Here is a 13,282-nt window from a genome sequence, read left to right as displayed (position 1 = left end):
TAGCGACTGGAGCGGCGCCCCCGGCCCGCCGCCGCAGCGCAGCGGGGTACCCCGCGTTCCCCTTTCAAATTCTGAGCGTTTTTCACCCACGAGCCTCTGGGACAGGGGGGTTGAGGGCTAACAACATCAAGCGTGCAGAATCAGCACACGGCAAATGGCAAGCAGGAGCACCCCACCAGCGCCCCAGGACACTCTGGAAGAAGGGGGCTGCGGGGCTCAACGTAAAATTTTTCTGGAAGAAAAAAAAAATTCTTAGAACTGGATTTTTCACGCATGGGCTGCTGACAGGCAAGGTGCCGTAACTACATGTTCGGAAGAGCGCTGCTCTCCCCCAGCACCGAGTTTCCAGTGACACGCTCGCGCCTCGAGACGCATATGGCTCTTAATGGCAGGACAATGGCAGGAGCTGGTCTGCTGGGCAAAAAGATTAATCTTCCAAAAACCCATCATTTCAGCAAACATGTTTTTTAGCCATCCTCAAAGACAGGCTGCTTTATCGAGGAATAAAGACAAAGAGGAACATCTTAACAGGCTTTTACTTTTTCATAAAAATCAGCTCAGTCCATATCTGTACCAGAGGTTGATCAAGTAACCTGTTAAAATCACGTCCTTAATTCCTGTTCCTAAACCAGTTGTTTCTCTTGAAGCCGCCATCACTTTGCCTCCCGTTTCCGAACCTGGAGAACCCTCGTCCTGCCTCCTGGGGGTACTCTTCCAACTCAGGCAATTCCTTCGCCACCGACAGCTGCCAGCGCCTGGTGTCCCTCCACTGTTCCTGAAAAATGACAAATGTAACGAGACTTTATGTGTCTGCGGGTGTGTGCAAGGTACCCTATAACATCAAAAGCAACATTGAATGCAAAGGTATTTCCAGAGAAATCCCACCCAGGCCAAAACAGGTCAGCAGATCCCTCCTGGGAGACAACTCTCAGTCCTGTGACAAAGGATAAAGGATCACAAAGGGACAAGAGGGAATGAAGTCAACCCTATTCTCAATCCTATATATAGCAATCTTCAAATTCCAAACCATCAGGTTCCAAAGCCAATTCTGGCTACAAAAACATACCTGTATGTTACTCAGTTCACCAACGGGGATATCAAAGCACACTCCCTGTAACAGAAAAAAAAAAAAAAGAGGCATTTGCTTTCCAAAGACAGATACAAGATCAGAGACAGACAACTCCAGAGAGGCAGCACTCATACACGCTAACTGTAGAAACCAGAAATGGCAGAGAGCATGGTCTTTTGGGGGAAGCTTTCTATAAGCCGAAGAAAAAAAGCAGTTAACACACAGAAGCTCAAAACAAAATGCAGATCCAAATGCTCTGCGCTGACAGCTGCATCGCCTGCCATCAGCCTGTCTGTTTAAACATAAGACAGGTGTCACCTGGCACCACAAGCTCTCTGAGAACACACTTGCGCAGGGGACAAGTGTCAGACACATCAGGAGCCAGGCTGACAGTCAGCTGAATACTGTACTGATCAGGTCAGGCAGGCAGTCAGTCACTGCCCTACTCTACAGCTGTCTTTTCAGTATGGTAGTATATAGTGTTAATTTAAAAAAAAAAAAAAAAAAAAGAGGTCACAACAATCCCACTATATACATATTTGTGATACTTTTTTTTTTTTTTTTAAAGAGAGAATTCCTGTATTATCATTTGGGAGCAATGTCTCCATTCAAGTAAGTGTCTTTTAAACATTCAACTAGCTTCAATGCTTTTCCTTTTTTTTAAATAGTGTATACATAAACAGCAGTTTCAGGGGGCTTTGTGAAAGGTTACTATTTTCTGAGTAACAAGATAGGTAGGGACAGAGTGAGTTATCAACTGGTGTGTGTATATATCCTGGTACTTCAGAACTCTGCCTTAATCACTGCAAAAAAACTGTCCATATGTGTACACACACCCCCCCTCCCTCCCTACATTTGGGCCATCTTACCGTCTTCCCCTTGAGGAAACGCATTGCAGATATTTTGTTGTCTACTTCCTCACCAAGCTGTTCTTTTAGTCCTCGCCAGGCGTAGCTCATAGTATGCATTTCTATTGAACACTTTAACACCATGGTCACAAAGCCCTTCAGGAAACAAACACAGAAAAACTTTTACAAGACTAAACTTGGCTGGACAACTTGTAACTCACTAATTGATGACCTACACGATAACTCGTTATTGTAATGTAGTATTTCATCCTAAGAAATCAGCTTCCCGTGAGTGAAACAACTAAAAGCCTCCTAAGAAGCTGAAGGCACCCGTCTAACCTCGGATTGTCCACTGATATAAAGGCCAACAGCATTTCTGCATTTTAGCCAGAAGCAGACACAGATTTATTCAACACATACATAAAGTTACCATTAAAAAAACCCCAAACTGATACAAAAACCACAGTCCAGTCACATGCTATTTCCAAAATTGTGTTACCACGCAAAAAATTGGGCCATGTTCTCCCTAAATGCATTAGAAAAAACGGTGGGCTGTACTTTTCTTCTGTCAAGAGCTCTTTGTAATCAGGGAATCACTTGCTAGACCTAATTGAAATATTACAGAAATGTAAAAGCTTTCTGGGAAGGGAAAACTATAACAGCACAAACCAATCTATCAGCCTGTAAAACATCATTAGTTAAACTCTCTTAGAGCAAAGCCTTCTGTCACTTAGATCTCTGGAAAAATTCTTTCAACTCTCCTTACAAGAAAATTCACTAACTGATTTTGAGTTTCTCTGGTTTCCTGCAATGTGCCAGTAAAAGCTGATTTCAGTGAAGGAACAAGCCACAAACCAGAAGCTGGGGATAACAGCTATTCAGGGATCCTACTGAAAGAGGCTGAGAAGAAGATGCCTCACTTGGACTGGACTCAAGCAGTTTATTATCGATTCTTCTTAACACAGGTATAAAGTTATTTACCGCAGTTGAGTTGAGTAAGGAGCGCTGCTGTATGTAAGATGCCCCAGAAATATGGGCTAGAGCTGCAGCCAAGGCAGCAACCGCCCCTTTTTCATCTATGAGCTCTTGTGCAGATTTTCTGAAGTAGTCTACCGCAGAAGGAGGAATGGCCTCCAGCAACCTGCATGACGACAACAAAAGTTTAAGAGATCAGCAAAGGCCAGTGTGAAATGCAGTCATGTTCAAGACATCAGATTTCACATAGCTTTCAAGGTTAACAACTTATCTCTAAAAGCCTTGTGCACACTTCACTGCCACATTCAACTCAACACTTCCAGGATGCTGAATACCCAGCTTCTCTGTTCATTAAGGCAAGCCTCTTGAAAGATGCGTTCAAAACCAAGGATGTATAACATGGCACGTTTGAAAGCACTGATAAAAACATTAAGGGAGGGCTCTAAAATATCAGCATTCTTAAGGCCATACTCAAGAATCCACAAGAAAGTGTGGCCAGCAAACCAAAGAATCCCTTGCTTTTACTTTAAAAGGAAAAGAAGCAAAGCATCACAATGCTGCTGCTCGGCTGGAACAAGGCATTTCTTGCTTTCAGTGCAAGCTGATTAAATTTATTATTTCTGGGAGAGGCAGTGAGAAAAAGGTGGGGAACTGAGAACAGCTACCTCTCTAACACTATTTTTGGTACACCAGCACTTCCCATCATTTTTCAGTATGCGGTGAACCATGATCTCATTTATACTGGTCAAACACTTGCCAATTATAATCATCTCCATCATTGCAACTTTCACCAATGGGGCAGCAAATGTGAAGAGAGCTCATGGAATAAAAAACAGAACCCGTGAGAATAAAACGATACAAAGAAACACAGGATGGGGCTACAACACCCTCACTACTGCAGAGTGACTCCTTACTACACCAAGTATTGCTCTTTACTCACTGCTACAGTATCATCTGAGCGGACAAAATCGTTTCCCTGCAGGGCAGTAATTCCCTGTTCTGCTCTTGATTTCTGATTATATAAACAAAGGTTATTTTTTGCAAGAACTCTGAGAACATTATGTTCTATGGAAAGGCCTATGTTCAAGCACCTAGAGGTTTACTGATATCATCTTATGAAAACTAGTCAGTGTCTACATGCACAGCAGCTGACTTTTACGACATAGGCAAAGACATGCTCACATAGGGGTCTGATCCCTTAAAGCTTTGAATTAACAATGTCATTGTCAGTAAGAGCTCTAGACATTTTTTAAGAAGAGGCAAATAAACTTACTTTTTGGCATCATTACTTGAAGCTTTAATTACATCTGCAGCAGAAGGAACACCTATACGCTTAAACGTAATCCCCTGGAATCAAGAAAACTCGTTACAGTTAAAAGCACTCTACAATTCAACTCTACCTGAGTCACATTACCAAGACGGTTTAGAACATTAGCAGCCTTTATTTAAGTTACTTCTAAAGCTAGAATAAAACTTTCCTTTAATTTCGCACCTTTTGTTAATCTGGAGCTACTTTATACCAATTTACACGCAGATTGTAACACAAAGCATGGTCTCCTTCATGTGTTCCTGTCACAGTCTGCCTGCTGACAGCAACAGAGTTACTGCAAACATGGGGAAACCCATGAGACATTAGAATAGGTCAATACAAAACAATTTACAAACACTTAGCAAATATCAACACTTCAGGCCTAATGGACTATGGGACACGAGTCCCGCACTGGATTCATAAAGCCGTAAGCAGCCCATGGTTACAAAGTCTAAGAGTGCCAGTGTCCTTTAGGAGCTGAATAATTTCATTAAGCAGAGGTCTGAGGTAGAACTCACCGCTTTGTGCTCAACTTGCTTCAGAAGATCTTCTTCTCTTCTCTGAAATAAACAAATGCAGATCCCAGTCCGGCCAGCTCGACCCGTACGTCCAGAACGATGAATGTAGGAATCAACATCCTTCAGAAATTCAGATTAACATGAGAAAATCTTATGTCATTTAAACTGTTGACATTTATAGACTGTCAGACAGAGAAAATGGCAAGCTAAATTCTAATTCAGAAGCCTAAGAAGTGATACATTATATTTCTATACCCAAACATGTAACTACACACAAACGACTTGGGTTTGCGTATACCACCCTACCCAAAGTATGCTGCCTCAGGTTTAACAAACACTACTGACAGATGTTTTTTAAAATAAAAAGCTTCACCGGAGTTTCAAAAGAAGAAAAAGGCAGCAGGAGTATTTTAGATTTGTTATGAAACTCAGCCTAACAATGTTCAGAAAAGATTCAGAAATACTGAAACAAGGTCAAAAGCTATCTTATGACTTTCCAGAGTAACCAAAACCCGTAACTTTTACTATAATCAAAGCTCCAAACATAAAAGCTTAACTAGGAAATTCTAGACTTAACTAGGAAATTCATTTACAAAAAAAAATCCACTTCATTGGTGAATCAGAATAATACCTCTGGTGAAACAAAGGAATAACCCACTGTTCTGTCACCCAAAAAAAAACAAAATAGGATTTTAGCTTCCCCCGATTACTTACTTTTGGTGGTGAACACTGTATAACAAGGTCAACCTCAGGAATATCCAAACCACGGGCAGCTACATTTGTTGCAATCAGAACTTCAAAGACACCATTTCTAAAGCCATTTAGTGTAATTTCTCTCTGTTTCTGTGGAATGTCACCATGCAATGACTGGGCATCCTGTCAGTGAAACAAACTATTAACATCTCATTTAACAAGGGAGTCCAGGCTGCAGTATCTACAGATATTTAATTACAGAACTCAAAATATTGTGTAGAGCAACAGAAAATAATTACACAGCTGATACCAAAAGAAATAAAGCATCCTACTGTGTGGTTTGATCCTTCTCCGGGACAACACTCACAAACAGTAGTTTTACCGTAACATTATTATTTGTAGCATACCAACAGCAGACTGTACAATTTGCTGTGCCAACAAAGGTCCACTTCAGCTTTCACTTCCACTGAACAAACGGAAGCAACTTTACTTAAGAAGCGCTTGTCAAGAGCTAGCAGGAGACTTTGCTCCCTTCCCTGAGAAGCCATCCCAAGACACACAGAAGCTGAAGTGAGGTATTCAGGGTGTTCCCAAACCTTACAGGTGATCTGAACGACCTCCACTTTTAATGGGACAAAAGACAGACCAAGTGTTTGACAAGGAGAAAGAGGAGTCACAAGCTCAGAATTCAAATTAATAACATGCTAAAGCAGAACTTATTAGCATAAGAGAAAAACACGTCACACACTGGCACAAGAACAAAGTCATTGGATTCACTGTGAAAGCAGTAGGGCCAACAGATAAAAATCGTTGCTGCAAGATTTTAATGTGGATGGTATATGATATTTATCAACTACTGGGCAAACCATGTATTCCCACCACAGCTCTTTCGCCACAGATTAGTATTTAGTATCAAACAGGATTTCCTCTGAAAAAAATCCAGCACCTTTTCCTGCTCTCAAAAAAAGAGATGCTAATTCAAGCAAGCATAGGAAACCTGCTCAATCTATCACCTGACGTCTGAACAAACTGTTAAATGACCTTCCAAGAAAAACAAGTCATTCTGTCCTACGTTAGTTGGATTTTCCCGAATACTGACTATTCAAAGATGAAAAGCCATTAAGAGAGACAGGAATCCAAAGAACAGACTAACGTGAGATGGAATATGTGCACTATATTAGCTCCTGGTTTTTGTCACTATTACTATCACCTGGTTATGCAGCATAAGCTGTGTATTTTCCATTGATCTGGTCCTGCATGATTTTAAAGCCAAATGAAAAAATTCATAATCACAGCCAAGATGGCATTTTAATTTCAAAGCTCTACTTTTAGAAACAGCTTTCCTAAGTCTTAAAACCAGCCACAGAAACAACTTCATCCACACAGTTGCGACCTCACATTTATTTTGGGGCATTCAACCCTGAATATCCATAACTGCTGCTCTCCGTTCAGACCCCAGTACCTGTTTGAGCGAAGCATTCATAGCCAGTTCATTTGCTTCCTTTTTGGTCTCACAAAATACAATGGTCCGCCCACGGCTGCCACTGTAGACCTGAATGATGTCCCCAAGAACTCCTGCTCTCTGAGACGACCGGCACTGTATAGCCAAGTGCTGTTTGGGAAAGAAACATGGTAAGCATCTATGTTAAATCTAAGCAACACATACGACAGACAAAATGAATGCAGAAAGATTATTTTTTTCAAGCTTGCAAACCACTGCCTCCATATGAAAGCTTTGCTTAAAAAAAATTGCGTGTTAATCATGTGAAAAGTCATTCCACACTCCTATTTGTAAAGTCAATGCAGAACCCATCTCATCTAGGCCACATGCTCTCAGGACCTGCACTGCTCTGCAGCAGGATCACTTACTTCCACGGTTGTGGCAGTCCTTTGCGTCCTCTTTCCAATCAGGTCAATCTGTTCATATTCATCTTTCATGTATTTTTTGGCCACATCATATACCCATCGTGGACAAGTTGCAGAAAACAGCAGCGTTTGGGGGTTGTTCTCGGAACCTGGAAGGCAAGGCCACAGATTTCAGCCCATCACAACAGATTCTGAAACCTGAGAACTGATAAAAAAGCAACAGAGCTGATCTCAAATTGAGAGGTTTGTATGTGCAGTAAGTCAGCTACAAGAAGAAAATTTAGAATCAACAAAAACATTTTTAATACCCTTAGACACCAAAGGCAAAATTACAGTAATTTTTAACTGGACCAAACTGAATCCTTCATGCTGCCTGAGAAGAAATGCAAGATAGGTTTTTAGATCATCTGCTAAAAATGGTTTAGACCATGCCTGAAGCCCTCCCACATACCTGAAAGAACTCGTCTCAATCCCTCCTTGCCTGATATTCTAATACTAACTAGCTGTGAACGATACAGCTATGTGCAAAGGTAATGCCCACTACATCAGAAAAGAGCAAATATTCCCCAGTTGTCAACTCTGTGCGATGACAAGTCTACAGACACATCACAACCCTAACGCTATGCTCAGTCACCTCTCTCAGGATGATGAACACTAGAGCTTAGGGAGTTGGGTTTGTTGCTTTTTTTTCCCCTCCCCACCTCCTCTGTCCCAGAGATGCCATTCCAGCCCTTCAGCCACCTGTGACCTTGCTTTGAACCTTCTCCAACTCTACCTCACCCTTTTCTCTGAGGTCCAATACCAGCATCGCACAAAGGATTCAAGTTGAGGGTGCACCAGCAGTTTTCAAAGTAGCATAATTGTGTTTACTGCATTGTCTGTCCTCTATTCCTCTCCTGATGTCAGAATTTACCTTTTTTATAAGCAAATGCTAAGATTTCTTCCACTTGTTCAGCAAAGCCCATGTCTAACATGTGATCAACTTCATCCAAAACAACGTGCTTCACGTTGGAAAGTTCCAGCTTGCTATTCTGAATGTGGTCTTTGATCCGTCCAGGAGTTCCCACCAGAATATCAATGCCACTTTTAAGGAGATCAACTGGAAGACAAGACAGAAAAACAAGAACAGTGTCAGAATGCTAACAGACAACAAGGTAAAAAGCTACCAGTACACAGCAACACTTCCTAATTTTAGAATCAATTTTACTGCCCTTCACTTTAATCTCTGAATAAAGCACTACGTTTAATCCGAGTAACAAACACGTAAGCTTAATGGCAGTCCAAGTTGCTCTGTCAGAACAGCTAAACCTCAAGCAAAGTTACACTAAGATAAGCCAATTTCCAAGCAGGAACGAGCTGGCATTAGAAACGTTATGAGTTTTATCACAGAAAAGTGCTTTCATTTTTCATCTAAATTCTACCTCTGCAGAGAGACAGGCAGAGCCACATGCACTATGCAGTTCTCTCTCTTCTTTGGACAGTCGTGTAGTCCCAGCGTATGTCCACACAAAAAACACACAAACACACAATAAAGACGAAAGTAAAAGGACTAGTCACTTTACAGATTTAAAGCCACTCTTTTAAATAAAGATTTTCTGGAACTAAAATAATTCAACTCGGGCTGTATGCTTCCTTTGAAAGCAATGTCACGGTTCCTGACTGAAATGAAACTCTGGCAGGGAAAAAAAGCCAGTTTTATTCATGGAATGCAGCTGGAGAAAGTAAAGGCCAATGCAGTCATAATTCCTTAGTGTTTACTTACGCTGTTCTTTATACGGAGTTCCTCCATAAAAACAAGCCACTGTCAGTTTTCTGGTGAGATTCTTGAAGTCTTTGGCTACCTGAGTGGCCAGTTCCCTGGTTGGAACAAGAACCAGCACCTGGAGGGAGTGAAAAGGGATAAAAATGAAGCTGCACTTGGGTGAGGTCGCTAGGAGAGAAGAATTTACTTCACATCAAACAGTTTGCACTCCTGTTCTTACTCTGCATTTGTAGAGAGGTACCCACAGCTCCCCACCATCCCAGGACTATCTCCTGCCATGAAGAGCCTGCACATCACAGCCTCATAGCCAGCAAGAGGAAACAAGCCAGAGCATTACAAGATAAGTGAAAGGTAGAAGAGCAATATTTTTGTTCTTCAGTTAACGCCAAATAAAACAGACATTTCAGTAACATTACCAAGGATAATGAAGATGCAGTTCAGCACTAAAGGACAGGACCAGTCACGGAACAATTTGGAGTAGTAAGATCTTAAAAGACAAGCAGCATGATGCACTCTAGCCATATATCCTCCTTCCCCACCCATCCGCCTCCCTCCAGTATCTATCCTTCCCCCCTCCATTCTCTTTTTTAAAAGTCCCAAAGCAACTCCAAAATAACTTCCAAAACCTGCCATATTCTAAGGCTTTGGTGTTAACCCTTAAGCAGTAAGTTACTTTTGGTGAACGGCCTCTTCTCCCATCTTGTGAGATGCTCTGCAGTTTTTCAATCAGCGGAAGAGCAAAAGAAAAAGTTTTCCCAGTGCCTGTTCGAGCTTGAGCGATTAGGTCTTTGCCATCATATATGGGCTGAAAAGTCTTCACTTGCACAGGAAACAGGTATTTTACACCTCGAGCTGTAAAACGATCAAAAAAGATTTCATTAAAAGGTGTGGATTCTGCTGCAAGCTTAACAATTAGAAGCCCTCCTATATAACAAGCTTAAATACGTAGGACACATCACATCAAATCCTGTACACAACAGAAGGTGCAAGTTAGAAGGAATACACATCTGTGTGTTTTCTCTCCTACTCTAGATCAAAAAGTATTAAACACACAGTTGAGTATTCACAATGAATACTTCTTTATGATGTTTGGCATTAAGACAACTGGAGGAAAGGAAAAAAAAAACAACAAAAAATCCAAACACCATGTTTTTTTCTGATACAACCCAAGATTTTGTGGTAGCTTAATTTTGAGGCCAGAGAAGGAGGTGAGGGTGTTTATTCTGAGACAGAGAGATTTTGCACAGTGGAAGTGAAAAAAAGTCCATCCAAGAGAAACTTCTGAGCAAGGAAAATGCAAAGCAACTAGGATAATTTTGTCCGGGAAACACGAATTGCACCCGTGTTACCAACACAGGTAACAACAAGAAATTACAGTGCTTATGTCCACAATGAAACTGATCTAGAAGAGACAGAAAAATGCCCCAAAGTATAAGAATAGCCAGAGACAATCTCTTCACAGGAGCCAAATGGTCCTCACACAGGAAACACCACTGCACTTATTTAAGTGATATTGCAGACAGCAGATACTAGAATTAAAATAAAGATACACAGTAACCAAAATGATGCTGATGAGAAGAAAAACAGTCTCCAGAATGCATATGTAGGAACAACCACACCATGGAAGAACACACTTGTCTTAAAACAACAAAACTTGAAACAGAACAGAACTGAAACTCTGTTTCTACTAACAACAGTAGATTTTTTTGAATCTACAGCGACTGCTCAGGTATGTGCTCTTACTCCACAATAAATGTAAGACAATTTAGGACAATTTACCCTCAGCTGCTGTCTCTGCTTGCATAGCTAACAGCGTGCAATTCTGGACAAACGTTTACGGAGATTTCTTTTGCCACGTTAACTAACCTTTGAGAAGGTTGATGGTGTTTTGGGAGAGAGGAAAATTGGAGAAGTCGCCTTCTTTTGCTTCTTCTGTCAGCTCCTAACAGCATAAAAGACAAAATAAAACCTTTTTACCCTTAAGAGATGAGCAAACAACATACCCAAACAGGCACGCAAGAAAAGCTGTGCATTTACTTTATCACTGCGGTTTTAGCAGCTACCTCCTTTCCATTTACAGAGAAAGAAAACCCTTGTGATGTAGGTACTTCATAAACAAAAATGTCATCACAGGGTAAAACGGGAAACTTGAATCCAGCCACCTTGTATTAGAAGACAACACACACTGACACAGGCTGCACTACTTAGTGCGACAGAATTCCTACAAGTGAATGCTGTTCTTACATCAGTCTTAAGTAAAGGCTTCCTGCTCTCACTACCTCCAACAAAGGCTCAAAACCTCAACTACTGCTATCTCATCCCTAGTTCAGATATACCTGCACCACCTTTTAAGACCCATGGCAAACAAAAGGAACAACTGCCCCTTCCATATGATCTTACCACATGACGCACATATGCTTGGCAAGACAGGAAAGGGAAACTACTTGTTAAAAATCTTAACTGGAGTCCACTGAAATCATTATAATTTTTTTTTCACTGCAAAACATATTTGGTGTCACAATTCACTGTGTGAAGCAAGACTTTCTCTCTAAATCACACCTACGTAGTACACCATGCAAACCGGTTAACTTTGCACACCATTAGATGCTTAGTTAAAACTCACAATTTAGCTTATACTTCAAAGATCCAAGAGATCACATAGCTACAGCCAATGTACAAAACACACTGTTTCTACTCATATTCCCATCTTAAACACAAGAGAGAAAACTACCCACAGATGGCCCTATACAGGGGAAGGCAAACTATGGGGCCCTCTCATACGCCTGTGTGAGGCCAAGGGTGAAATCTGAACACGGAAAACTCTAGAAGTGGAAATCTACGAGGATAACCACGATCTTGCCTGACAGGACACCTTACCAAATACCAAAGGACCTGCCAGAAGAGAAAGCTCCATCACAGCACAAAACAGTGCACATTTCTGGGATGGTGACTGCTTGTGCAGCAGGGAGAAACCCTCATGCTGCAGGACACAAAAAGAGCTGCCACACAAAGATGAGGTAGCACACAGTACTCCTCCAAATGGCTTGGCATTTTCCAGGAGGGGAAAAACACAATAAGGAGAGACAACAACCATGTGTTAGTGCACTTGCTGCTGCTCTTCGCTCACCAGCCCACAGCCAGGGTGGAAACGGGCATGGTGCCAGGCACTTCTCTATGCGTAGGACCGGGTGATGTAAATGTAAAGCAAACAGCAGTGAATGCTGCCTATGACAGCAGCCTAATGCTCCTTCAGACCCCAAGACTCCACCTAGTGGGTGTTATTAAGCCCACTCATCACCAGTGGGGCTTTAACTAGGCAAAACAAGGGCTCCGCTGGCAAAGCATTACTACCTCCGCGTCGCTGTCCTGCTCTCCAGCGGTCTCATCGCCAGAAGCGCTCTGGGCTGCCGGGGACGCCACATCGTTGCTTACAGTGGAGAAAGGTTTCACCGTACACTCGGAGCCATCGCTCTCTCCAACCAAACCGTTGCTCTTCTTGACTTTTTTTGTCTTCTTGGACAGGGGTGGGTCAAGGTCACTGTCGCCAAGCCCGCTCTCCTCGGGCTGGGCCTGCTCACCCTGGGCCCTACCGCGCCGCTTCAGCTTCTCCCGCCGCTTCAGCTTCTTCTCCTGCGTCTCCCCCTGCCGAGGGAAAGCAGGTGATACACGAAGGAACCGCTGCCCTCGCTCGCTCGCCCGCCCGCTCCCGACAACGCGCCGTTATTCGGCTTTAACGCCTGAACCCATCTCGGTCGCCCCCCCGCCACAGCCCACGGCGGGCGGCACAAAATGGCCGCCCCCGCGGCGGCACGTGGCGCGCGCCGCCCGCTCCCACCTTGGCCTTCCTCCGGCGGCCGTGGCGCAGGGACTCGTCGCCCGCCGGAGCCTGCGGCTCGGCGGGGCTGTCTGCGGGGCCGGCGGCGGGCATGGCGTCCGGCTGCTCTCCGGGAAGGTGCGCGGCGGCGCTGCCGCTCGTCTCACAGCGGCGGCCCCAAGCTCCGCGCTCCGCCCCCGCGCGCAGGAAGTGAGGCGCGGCACCAAGGGCGGCAGGCGGGCGGACCGGGCCGCGGGGCAACGCAGCCGCCGCCAGCAGCAGCAGCGGGCCCGCCCCGGCGCCGGACAGCCAGCCCAGCCGCCGCCGATCGCTGACCGGGGCCGCCGCTGCCGCCCGGGCCGCGGGGAAGCCGAGCCGCGCTGCGCGGCAACACACGCCGCCCATGCACCCGCTGCGCTGCCGGCCCG

General features: G+C 43.7%; 1 protein-coding gene across 1 annotated transcript; it reads right to left on the bottom strand.

Moving 5' to 3' along the window:
* Nucleotides 1-518: 518 nt before the first annotated feature.
* On the bottom strand, nt 519-13,259 carry LOC104476025 (nucleolar RNA helicase 2). The gene is made up of 15 exons (XM_086752499.1): nt 12,876-13,259; nt 12,392-12,682; nt 10,907-10,982; nt 9,714-9,892; nt 9,041-9,158; nt 8,192-8,377; nt 7,282-7,427; nt 6,875-7,024; nt 5,434-5,595; nt 4,720-4,839; nt 4,166-4,239; nt 2,899-3,058; nt 1,939-2,073; nt 1,067-1,111; nt 519-775 (listed from the first exon to the last, which is right to left on the bottom strand). Exons 1-15 carry the CDS (start codon nt 13,257-13,259, stop codon nt 611-613), a joined length of 2,391 nt encoding a protein of 796 aa, XP_086608625.1. The 3' UTR covers nt 519-610.
* Nucleotides 13,260-13,282: the final 23 nt, after the last annotated feature.

Source organism: Chlamydotis macqueenii, chromosome 7, assembly GCF_036417535.1.
Source record: "Chlamydotis macqueenii isolate bChlMac1 chromosome 7, bChlMac1.mat, whole genome shotgun sequence".
Lineage (NCBI taxonomy): Eukaryota > Metazoa > Chordata > Aves > Otidiformes > Otididae > Chlamydotis > Chlamydotis macqueenii.
Note: the sequence above shows the minus strand (reverse complement) of the source record. Positions and strands in the feature narration are given on the sequence as shown.

Excerpts from the sequence above, each read along its gene's own strand:
- LOC104476025 (XM_086752499.1), bottom strand. The coding sequence starts at position 13,259 with ATGGGCGGCGTGTGTTGCCGCGCAGCGCGGCTCGGCTTCCCCGCGGCC. Across the intron at positions 10,983-12,391 it reads AGCAGGACAGCGACGCGGAG|GAGCTGACAGAAGAAGCAAA; the intron begins GTAGTAATGCTT and ends TTATGCTGTTAG. Across the intron at positions 1,112-1,938 it reads GTTTCCTCAAGGGGAAGACG|GGAGTGTGCTTTGATATCCC; the intron begins GTAAGATGGCCC and ends TTTCTGTTACAG.